Genomic DNA, 12,648 nt, shown 5'->3' with positions numbered 1-12,648 from the left:
CTAGAAAGCAAACTGGACCCTGGTTGAGAACCAGTGCTCTTGGCAAACATGGGATCCTGCCACCTAACAAAGTAAACAAGAAACTGATTCTCCCCTAGTGTGATTCTCCCTGCCTTCAGATGAATTTCTGGTACCTGCCCTTCCCAAGGTGGCAGTAAATCTCCTTCCTTCCCCAGGTGAGGATTCTGGACAGGTGCATGGTTCATTCTGGTTTCTACTGGCCACTGTTCAACCTCACAACTGCATTCACTCTGTCCACACCCTAACTTGCTCCATATCTCTGCCAGCTGATTTATAATCCTGTAATGTGTCTTTAATTATAGAGCTATGCTATCTCAAGTGATCACTTCATTTCTAAATACAACTTAATGGACTTTCTTCCTGGCTTAACAGTCAGTATTACTATAAAATCAAGCCAACAACTCTTTCTCTCTCTTTTTTTTTTCCAGATCTTCTTTCCAAAGTAAACCATAAGTGGCCCTACTCCTTAAGCTTACGTCATATTCTTTTGTCCCTGGCATCTAGGTCCCTGTAAAAAAAACCAACACAACCACAAGTTGTTCTTTCATTGCACTCAGTCTGGTTTCCAATTCTGTTATCACCTCATTCAATGTTATATTTACATCACACATAACATTATAGGAATTACACTGAATACAGACCTTGGTTTAAGTCCAATGAGTACCACTTAGTATATGTACTATACAACTTAGAAGTAACTTAACCTCTCTGGGCTTCAATTTTCTCATCTGCAAAAGTGAGACCCTATTTTCTTTACTTATTTTCTGTATTTTCCTTGCTTTTTTTCCTAGGGATTTGTGAAAATTAAATGAGCTTAAATTAAATGAGTAAAAAAGCCTTTGTGGACTTTAAAAACTATATCAATGTAAAAATTAGTTATTATCTCCTGATCACCTTCCTTCACTCCCCAGCCCTATTCCAGGCATGCATAACAACTTTACTCATAGCTCACAGCTCTTCCTTCTTTCAAAATCATCTTAGATTTTATTTTGCCCATGACTCTCCATTTGCAGGTGGTGAGTGATAATATCCTCACATTACAGATGAAGAAAAGATACACAGAAGAAAAATAAGATAAAATAATGATATACCATACTTCAGCAGTTTAAGTTTTAAATACACATATAATTATAATATGGTTCAAACCCAAATCAAAATCTTCTAAAAACCTGAGAGCACTTCATCCAAAAGATATCATTAGAATTTTATAGTTTCAAAGTAGCCTATTTGTTAATGATATATAAATATACAATTACTTTGGGTTTCAAATGAGGACCATTATATCATCAAATAATAAATGGTAGTACTCCTTTAAACAAATTTTTAATAATTATATGGTATATTCATAACTCTTTTAAAATAGACTCTGAACTCTTCTAGACTATGAGCAATTACCTTTTCTAATTCTTGATCTTGCCGATTCATAAGTGTTTTCCAGTGTTCATAAAGCTCAACATCTTTGGTTTGGATGTCCTTCAAAGTTCCTTCTCTTAGTACACTTCCATCTTTCATGGCTATGATCTAAGGAAAGCACATATTAGCAGAACTATGACAAAAAGCCTTAACTGACCAAATGAATTACTTTTATCTCAGAGAGCATTTCTTAATGTCCTTATTTATATGACTGTAATATTAAAATTAATGAAATTTCTTTTAAACTCTTACCCAGTCAGCATGTGTTAGATACTGTAATTTGTGAGTCACAAGAACAAGTGTTCTTTTGTCATCTTGGAGAAATTTCAAAATCCCTTCTTGCATTAAGTGATCACTCAAGTGAATGTCCAGGGCTGAGAATGGATCATCCTACAACCAGTAAAATGGAGAGAAGAGGAAACAATTTCTATATTCTTGATATAATTAAAATTTTCTAGAAACTAAAAACATAAGTAACTAAGAGTAAATTATCCCTAACATCCAATTTGTTAAAAACCACACTCTGCAGGGACACCTGGGTGGCTCAGTGATTGAGCGTCTACTTTCAGCTCAGGGTGTGGTCCCGGGATCGAGTCTCACATTGGGATCCCCTCAAGGAGCCTGCTTCTCCTTTGCCTATATCTCTGCCTCTCTCTGTGTGTCTCTCATGAACAAATAAATAATTTAAAAAACAGACTCTGTATATGTTTAAATTGTTGAGAAAAGGAAGAAAATTAAAAGTGAAGCTTTTATTTTTCTCTTTCACTTTAAAATTATTTAAAAAGTAAATAACAATATCCCAAGTGGTTTGGATTATTATACAGAACATTCAAGCTCAAAAAACAACACCTCTTGACAAGCTTTAACAACAGACCAAAGAAAGAATAAAAAATAATTCCAGTAGTTGAAACTTAGATAATATAAACAGACAGACTCCAGGCCAAGATGGCAACATAGGAGGCTCCTAAATTTCCCTCCCCCATGGGTGCTCTGCCTATGCAGCTATACACAGAGCAATTCTCTCCGAGACAAATCCAGAAACTAGTTGAGTGACTTCTACACATTGAGAAACTAAGAAAATACCCCATCTAAAAGATAGGAAAGTTCTAGCAATCTTGGGGTGGAGACTTTTGGGTTTTCTATGTAGAGTATCATGTCATCGGCGAAGAGACAGAGTTTGACTTCTTCTTTGCCAATTTGAATGCCTTTAATGTCTTTTTGTTGTCTGATTGCTGAGGCTAGGACTTCCAGTACTATGTTGAATAGCAGTGGTGAGAGTGGACATCCCTGTCTTCTTCCTGATCTTAGGGGAAAGGCTCCCAGTGCTTCCCCATTGAGAATGATATTTGCTGTGGGCTTTTCGTAGATGGCTTTTAAGATGTCGAGGAATGTTCCCTCTATCCCTACACTCTGAAGAGTTTTAATCAGGAATGGATGCTGTATTTTGTCAAATGCTTTCTCTGCATCCAATGAGAGGATCATATGGTTCTTGGTTTTTCTCTTGCTGATATGATGAATCACATTGATTGTTTTACGGGTGTTGAACCAGCCTTGTGTCCCAGGGATAAATCCTACTTGGTCATGGTGAATAATTTTCTTAATGTACTGTTGGATCCTATTGGCCAGTATCTTGTTGAGAATTTTTGCATCCATGTTCATCAGGGATATTGGTCTGTAATTCTCCTTTTTGGCGGGGTCTTTGTCTGGCTTTGGAATTAAGGTGATGCTGGCTTCATAGAACGAATTTGGAAGTACTCCATCTCTTTCTATCTTTCCAAACAGCTTTAGGAGAATAGGTATGATTTCTTCTTTAAACGTATACAGCAATTCGGTAGCGTGGCAGGATACAAAATCAATGCCCAGAAGTCAGTGGCATTTCTATACACTAACAATGAGACTGAAGAAAGAGAAATTAAGGAGTCAATCCCATTTACAATTGCACCCAAAAGCATAAGATACCTAGGAATAAACCTCACCAAAGATGTAAAGGATCTATACCCTCAAAACTATAGAACACTTCTGAAAGAAATTGAGGAAGACACAAAGAGATGGAAAAATATTCCATGCTCATGGATTGGCAGAATTAATATTGTGAAAATGTCAATGTTACCCAGGGCAATATACACGTTTAATGCAATCCCTATCAAAATACCATGGACTTTCTTCAGAGAGTTAGAACAAATTATTTTAAGATTTGTGTGGAATCAGAAAAGACCCCGAATAGCCAGGGGAATTTTAAAAAAGAAAACAATATCTGGGGGCATCACAATGCCAGATTTCAGGTTGTACTACAAAGCTGTGGTCATCAAGACAGTGTGGTACTGGCACAAAAACAGACACATAGATCAGTGGAACAGAATAGAGAATCCAGAAGTGGACCCTGAACTTTATGGGCAACTAATATTCGATAAAGGAGGAAAGACTATCCATTGGAAGAAAGACAGTCTCTTCAATAAATGGTGCTGGAAAAATTGGACATCCACATGCAGAAGAATGAAACTAGACCACTCTCTTTCACCATACACAAAGATAAACTCAAAATGGATGAAAGATCTAAATGTGAGACAAGATTCCATCAAAATCCTAGAGAAGAACACAGGCAACACCCTTTTTGAACTCGGCCATAGTAACTTCTTGCAAGATACATCCACAAAGGCAAAAGAAACAAAAGCAAAAATGAACTATTGGGACTTCATCAAGATAAGAAGCTTTTGCACAGCAAAGGATACAGTCAACAAAACTCAAAGACAACCTACAGAATGGGAGAAGATATTTGCAAATGACATATCAGATAAAGGGCTAGTTTCCAAGATCTATAAAGAACTTATTAAACTCAACACCAAAGAAACAAACAATCCAATCATGAAATGGGCAAAAGACATGAACAGAAATCTCACAGAGGAAGACATAGACATGGCCAACATGCATATGAGAAAATGCTCTGCATCACTTGCCATCAGGGAAATACAAATCAAAACTACAATGAGATACCACCTCACACCAGTGAGAATGGGGAAAATTAACAAGGCAGGAAACAACAAATGTTGGAGAGGATGCGGAGAAAAGGGAACCCTCTTACACTGTTGGTGGGAATGTGAACTGGTAGGTTCCTCAAACAGTTAAAAATATACTTGCCCTACGACCCAGCAATTGCACTGTTGGGGATTTACCCCAAAGATACAAATGCAATGAAACGCCGGGACACCTGCACCCCGATGTTTCTAGCAGCAATGGCCACTATAGCCAAACTGTGGAAGGAGCCTCGGTGTCCAACGAAAGATGAATGGATAAAGAAGATGTGGTTTATGTATACAATGGAATATTACTCAGCTATTAGAAATGACAAATACCCACCATTTGCTTCAACGTGGATGGAACTGGAGGGTATTATGCTGAGTGAAGTAAGTCAGTCGGAGAAGGACAAACATTATATGTTCTCATTCATTTGGGGAATATAAATAATAGTGAAAGGGAAAATAAGGGAAGGGAGAAGAAATGTGTGGGAAATATCAGAAAGGGAGACAGAACGTAAAGACTGCTAACTCTGGGAAACGAACTAGGGGTGGTAGAAGGGGAGGAGGGCGGGGGGTGGGAGTGAATGGGTGACAGGCACTGGGTATTATTCTGTATGTTAGTAAATTGAACACCAATAATAAAAAACACACACACACACACACACACACACACACACAAAAAAAGATAGGAAAGGGTGAGATGCACTCTTACCACAAACCTCACCCTCTGCACAACACCATACAATTGGAGGGAATCCTAACTCCCATCTTCTCTCTGAGGAGTCAAGGATTGGGACCATACATCTAGTGCCCCAACTTTTATGGCTGCTACCTAAGGGACAAGCCCTCCAAATTGCTTTGCTTTGAAAGCCAGTGGGGCTTACATTGGTAAGTCCCACAGAAATATAAGAAACAAAAAAGCAGCTGTTAACAGGCACATGCATGAATAAAGTGAGAATTTTAACATAATATATAATATTAACATCAATATTAATATTATTAATACTATAATAATAGTAATTTAAAGCATAAAATATTAAAAAGTGGCAAAGAGAAATCATAGAGCTAAGAATAGAATAGTTGAACTGACAATTTCAATAGAGGACTTAAAGAAATACCTAGATCAGGAAGAATAAAGGATCAGTGAATTGAAAGACAGGACAGTGAAATTAATCCAGTCAGAAGAACAAAAAGAAAAAAGAATGAAAAAGACTGAAGATATCTTAACAGACTCATAGGACACAATTGAGAGGAGCAATATATTCATTATAGGGGTCCCAGAAGGAGAAGTGAAAGAAAGGGGCAAAAAGCTTATTCAAAGAAATAATGGCTGGAAATTTCCCCTACCTGGGGAAAGAAACATACATCCAGTTCCAGAAAACCCCAAAAGTACCAAAAAAAAAAAAATGACGAACTGAAAGACAGCCAAACTAGGCACATTAAAATTGAATTGTCAAAAGTTAGACAAAAAAAGAATCTTAAAAACAACAAGAGAAAAACAACTTGCTACTTATAAGGAAATCCCCATAAGTATATAAGATTTTTCAGCAGAAACTTTGCAGGCCAGAAGATAAGCTATACTTATATGAGATACATAGGTTTTAAACCAAAGACTGTAACAAGAAACAAAGTTCATTTTATAATGAGGGGATCCATTTATCAAAAGATCACAAAAAATTTAAATACGTACCTGGCATCGTATTTACATATTTACATCATATTTACATATTTATATTTAAATATGTAAAGCAAAAGTTGATAGATCCGAAGGGAAAAATAGCAACACAATAATAATAGGACTTCAATACTCTACCTTCAACAATGGACAGATCATTTAGACAGAAATAAAATAAAATACAGAAAATACCAGCATTACCCTGATACCAAAAGCAAAGATGTTAGAAAAGTACAGACCAATATCCTTGATGAATGTAGACGTAAAAATCCTCAACAAAACATTAACAAACCGAATTCAACAGTACATTAAAAAGAATACACACACACACACACACACACACACACACAAAAGAATACACATCATGATTAAGTGGGATTTATTCCTGGGATACAAGGATGGTTCATCATATGCAAATCAATCAATGTGATATATCACATTAACAAAATGAGGAATTAAATGAGGAATTAAAATCATAAATCATCTCAATAGGTGTAGAAAACACACTTGACAAAAATCAACATCCTTTCATGATAAAAACTTCAAAAATTTGGATATAGAAGATATGCATCACAACATAACGAAAACCACATATGACAACCCCACAACTAAAGTCATTTTCAATGGTGAGCAGTTGAAGACTTTTCTAGTAAGATCAGGAAGGAGACAAAGATATCCACTCTCACCACTTTTATGCAGCACAGTACTAGAAGTCTTAGCCAGAACAAAGAGGCAAGTAAAAGAAATAAAAGTCATTCAAACCAAAAAAGGAAGAAGTAAAACCTCTGTTTGCAGATGAAAAATATTACATGTACAAATCCACCAAAAACTGTTAGAATAAGTGAATTATAGGATATGAAGTTGATACATGAAAATCATTTGCATTTCTGTACACTAAGAATGAACTATAGAAGGGAAATTAAGAAAACGATACCATTTACAATTACTCAAAAAGATTAAAGTACCTAAAATGAATTTAATCAAGGAGGTGAATATCTTTGCACTGAGGAAATTGGTGAAAAAATTAAAGAGGAACAGATGGAAAGATATTCTTGTGTTCATAAACTGTAAGAATTAATATTGTTAATATGTCCAACTATCTAAAGTTATCTATAGATTCAGTGTAATCCTTAGCAAAATTCCAATAGTATTTTTCACAGAATAGAAAAAAAAAATCCTTGGGCAGCCCGGGTGGCTCAGCAGTTTAGCGCTGCCTTTGGCCCAGAGCCTGATCCTGGAGACCTGGGATCGAATCCTGTGTCAGTATCCCTACATGGGGCCTGCTTCTCCCTCTGCCTGTGTCTATGCCTCTCTCTCTCTCTCTCTCTGTATCCCATGAGTAAATAAATAAAATCTTTTAAGAAAAGAAAAAAATCCTAAAATTTGTATGGAATTACAAAAGACCCCAAATAACAAAAAAAAAAAAAAAAAGAAAGAAAAAGAAAAAAAAATCCTGAGAAACAACAAAGCTGAAGACATCACATTTCTTGATTATAAACTATATTACAAAGCTATAGTAATCAAAACAGTATGATATTGGCATAAAAACTGACACACAAATTAATGGTACAGAACAGAAAGTCCAGAAATAAATCCGTGCATATATAGTCAATTCATTTTTGACAAAGGAGCCAAGAATATACCATGACAAAAGGACAGTTTCTTCAATAAGTTGTGTTGGGAAAATCATAAGCAAAAATTTGAATGAAACTGGCCTACCACCTTGACACCATACACAGAAATCAACTCAAAAGGGATGAAGGACTTAAAGCAAAATCTGAAACCATAACAGAAAAAACATAAGTAGTAAGCACTCTGACATTGGTCTTGGCAATGATTTTTTTGGATTTGACATCAAAAGCAAAGGCAACAAAAGCAAAAATAAACAAGTGGGATTACATCAAACTAAAAAGCTCTGCAGCGCAACTATAGAATGAAGTAAAATATTTGAAACTATATATCCATAAGGAGTTAATATTACAAACATACAAAGAACTTTTACAATTCAATAGCTAAAAAGCCCAAATGACCCAGTTTAAAAATGAGCAAAGAACCTAAACAGACAATTTCCAAAGCCATAAAATTGACCAACAGGTACATGTTCAACATCACTAGTCATTAGGTAAGATCAAATCAAAACCACAATAAAGTATCCCCTCATACCTCTTAGAAAGTCTATTAATAAAAATACAAGCTAGTGAGGATGTGAAACAAAAGGGAACATTTGTATACTTCTGATGGGAATGTAAACTTATGTTTACATAAGTCACTATGGAGAACAGTGTAGGTCCCTCAAAAAATTAAAACTAGAACTACAATATCATCCCACTTCTTCATATATATCCAAAGGAAATGAAATCCATTATCTCAAAGAAATACTCCCATGTTGACTACAGCATTATTCACAATAGCCAAAGTATGGGAACAACGTATGTTTCTATCAAAGATGGATGAATAGATAAAGAAAATGTGCTTCTCTTGTTCTTTCTTTCTCTCTCACATACAGACACACCCGAGTATTATTCAGCCATGAGAAAGAATACTCTGACATTTGCAATAACTATGTATGCACTTGTAGGACATTACACTATGTGAAGTAAGACAGAGAAAGATAAATACTGCATGCTATCACTTCTATGTGGAATCTAAATTTAAAAAGCCAAACTCTAGAAACACAGAATAGAATGATAGTTGACAGGGTCTGGGGGCAATAGGGAGAAGTTGGTAAAAGAATACAAACTTTCAGTTATGAGATGAATAAGGTCTAAGGATCTAAGGTATAACATGGTGACTACAGTAGGTAATAGTGTATTATAAAACTAGAATTTGCTAAGAGAGCAGAATTCATGTGTTCTCATTCCCCTCAAAAATGTAAATATGTGAGGTAATGGATGTATTAATTAACTCAAGGCTGGGAATCCTCTCATATGTATATATTTATCAAATTATCATGTACATTTCAAATATATTTTCTTTGTCAAATATACTTCAATTAAAAAAAGAAATTTAAGGGGGAATCTAACTCTAGCCAAGTTAACTACCTTTGGTAGAACAAATCAACAATCATCATAGGAAAATATAAGTATTTAGAGGCTCTACAATATATTATCTACAATATTCGGGATACAGAAAAAAATTAACAAATACATAAAGTAATGGGAAAGTCTGGGCCATAGTCAAGAGAAAAAGCAGTCAGTAGAAACTATGACTCAAGATGACTCAGATATAAGAATTAATAGCCTTTTAAACAGTTATTGTAGATATACTCAAGGACTTGAAAATATATTTTTCAAGGTAAAGAGGCATAAAAATATTAGATTAAATGAGATAATATAAATAAAGTACTTAGTATAGTACCAGATAAATAATAGACACTAAATAAATAACAGCTATTATTATATTATCAGTATTAATAGTAGTAACTGCAAAAATATCATACCTACCACTGAACTGGCAACAACTGTCTTGGGAAGAAAGGAAATTTTTATGTACCAAGTGATTAAGACATTTAGAAAATAATTTAGCAAATTGTATTAATTGAAAAAAAATTTTAAAAATACAAAAATTATATTAATTGGTGATGATATTCCTGTTCATTATTTCAACACATATTTTATTTTTATATACAGCATCATAGTAGATGCTTGATGGTTTGGAATCCTGAGAAGAAGAAAACTAGAAACTACTAAAGAAAACTGGAATGTTTCCAGAAAACAATGAATTAAAAAAGCAATTGACATGCAGAGAGGATGGTGAACAGATACATAATCACCAATTAGAATTATTATAACACAACATCATAATGGGAATGAGAGAAACTCAGGAGCAAAGAAGTAGAAAATAATAGGGGTTTCTGGTAGAGAATTGGGAAGAGTGGAACAGTGAAAAAGGAATTCATAAGTGTTTCCTTCATCATACCTAGTTCTTTGTTGTTTCACCATACATGCAATATGAAACAAATTTTTACTTTGTCTTATGGGATCAAAAACAAAGTCTACTCATTCTACTACACTTAGGTTACATAATTGACATATTTATAAATTATAACTGGGGGAAGGATTTCTAAACAATTGAGTAAGCACAATCACAGTGTGTATACACAGATAAATTGCATTGGCTAATTATCTGGACACTGAAAAATAAAAGCAATTTTTATTGAGACACATTAATATCTCAAAGTTAGAATAAATGCATCTATGTGGTCATTATGCTAGTGATACAATTAACTCAATAATTTCACAAAAGTCTCCATCACTCTGCCTGCATCAACAGAACCTATAAGCAAGATGATTTTATTAAAGTATTTAGAAGAAGCCTTATGAAAAATAAATATAGCAAGGCATTTAGAATAGTTAAAGCATGATTTAAAATTACAATAGCTTTAATAAAACCAGTCTAGATTTCATAGTGATGAATAAAGAAGCAATATAATTAATATCTTCAAACAGCTTTTATGGGAATAAATTTAACAACAGAGACATGTCTACTGTAATCTCATTTATTTAAATCATGCATCATTTTTGGACAATGTAATATTATCATTATACACACACATATATACACATACATATCTTTTTTTTACACATACATATCTTAATGTTCATGTATATATACTTTAAACATGATAATTAAACAAAATAGGCTTAATGACATAATTATCTTGATTGTCCTGAAATTCTTTTGGATGACATAAGGAGATATTTCAAAATCTTTCAGAACCTCTAGAGCATCTTAATGAACATTAATTATTTCTGAAATGTTCCAAGAGGAAGTATTTATAGGACACTGAATTACCTTTCTACTACCATCCAGTGAATTTCTTTTTTTGAATGATCATGGATATCAGCTTCTACTTGTCATTTAGCTTCTTTTTATAACAAGAAGAGACTCCTATTTGAATTTTCTAATTGTTAGATTTTGGATGAGTAATAGAGAGACCAACTGCCAATATATGGAATTTCTTTCAACAGAGAAGTTATAATGGAATTTAAGAATTCTTAAAAAGGGAGAGTTCAGGTATCAATAGAAAGTGATGTGGGATAAAGCAATGGTTCCACAGAAGTGGAAAAATATCACCAGTATTAGGGTTATACTAACAAAGGTTTTTCTCTCTCTCCATTTCCAATAAAGCAGCAAGATATAATGACCAAAGCTACCAGCAGATCACTGATTTTCAAAATTCAGGTAATTATTGTAGAGGTAACCTGATTGTTTCTGAAATAATTCACTGCCTCTGATTCCAAAAAAACCCTAAGAATCCCTTGTGATACAGACAAAACTATTCCAAATAATTCTGAAAATTTTTCACACAGAAATAGGACATGAATTGGAAATGGGTTTTTGATCATTCAGTTTGGTTTTCTAGAAAAGCCTGACTTTAAATTTGTCAGATAGTAAGGCATAATGGAAAGTCCATAGTCTCTAAATTAAGGGGCTCAAATTTTAGTCATGACTCTACCTCTCTGATGCTGAATAGTTTTTCAAACTCGGTTATTTCATTTGCAAAATGGGGATAATAAAGCAACTTGTCAGCACATAAAATTACTGCAAAGATCAAATAAAACCGTGTTCTAAAAGTCTCTGTAAAGTGTTTTAGAAGTGTTATATTATTATTTTCTTATAAATAAAGTCATGGTAGATTAATATTTTGCTAATCCCTTTTAAGCATCACAGTGAGAGGTTAGTGACTTCCAGGAATCTCTTAATAAGGAAGAGTGCAGTGGCTAAGAATACAGACTATGAAATTGGGCCTTCTGGGTTTGTATGCTTGCTTCCCTATTACTATCTGTGTTACTTTGGATACATTATCCTCCAAAGCCTCAGTATCTTCATCCATAAATAGCAGTAATAATAATAATAATAATAATAATAATAATAATAATAATAATGCAAAACTTAACAGGATCATTCTGAGAATTAAGTGAACTATGTGTATAAATCATGTCTATCATAAAATCATAAAATCTTTGATCCCAAAGACTATCATAAAATTAGAATCATGCCTATCATAAAAAGCTTTTATGAATGGTTGGTATTGGGATGCCTGGGTGGCTCAGTTGGTTAAGTGTCTGCCTTTGGCTTAGGTCATGATCCCGCTGGGTCCAGCATTGTCCTCCCTGCTCAGTGGGGAGTCTGCTTCTCCTCCTGCCCCTCCCTCTGCTTATGCTCTCTCTCTGTCTCAAATAAATTTTTAAAAAATCTTGGATAAAAAAAAAAGGATGTTTACTATCATTTATATGCCATAGCTTCATTATGGAGCCTTTTGGTGTTATAATCAAATGTAATCTTTTTTTTTCCTTTTTTTAATAAATTTATTTTTTATTGGTGTTCAATTTACCAAAATACAGAATAACACCCAGTGCTCATCCCGTCAAGTGCCCCCCTCAGTGCCCATCACCCCTTCACCCCCACCCCCCGCCCTCCTCCCCTTCCACCACCCCTAGTTCGTTTCCCAGAGTTAGGAGTCTTTATGTTCTGTCTCCCTTTTATACAACTTAATAAATATCTAGGTTTAATGGTTTGGGA

General features: G+C 34.3%; 1 protein-coding gene across 10 annotated transcripts in view; it reads right to left on the bottom strand.

Moving 5' to 3' along the window:
• Window positions 1-12,648, bottom strand: part of ABCC9 (ATP binding cassette subfamily C member 9) — a 152,806-nt gene that overhangs the window by 54,517 nt on the left and 85,641 nt on the right. For all 10 annotated transcript variants that reach the window (XM_049102228.1, XM_049102223.1, XM_049102230.1 and 7 more), the window contains 2 exons: window positions 1,687-1,824; window positions 1,417-1,542 (listed from right to left, as the gene is read on the bottom strand). In XM_049102228.1, the coding sequence (XP_048958185.1) occupies window positions 1,417-1,542; window positions 1,687-1,824 (264 nt within the window). The remainder of the gene's footprint in view (window positions 1-1,416; window positions 1,543-1,686; window positions 1,825-12,648) is intronic.

The sequence above is a fragment of the Canis lupus genome, chromosome 27 (assembly GCF_003254725.2).
Source record: "Canis lupus dingo isolate Sandy chromosome 27, ASM325472v2, whole genome shotgun sequence".
Lineage (NCBI taxonomy): Eukaryota > Metazoa > Chordata > Mammalia > Carnivora > Canidae > Canis > Canis lupus.
The sequence above is the reverse complement of the archived record's forward strand: the minus strand, read 5'-3'. Positions and strand labels throughout refer to the sequence as shown.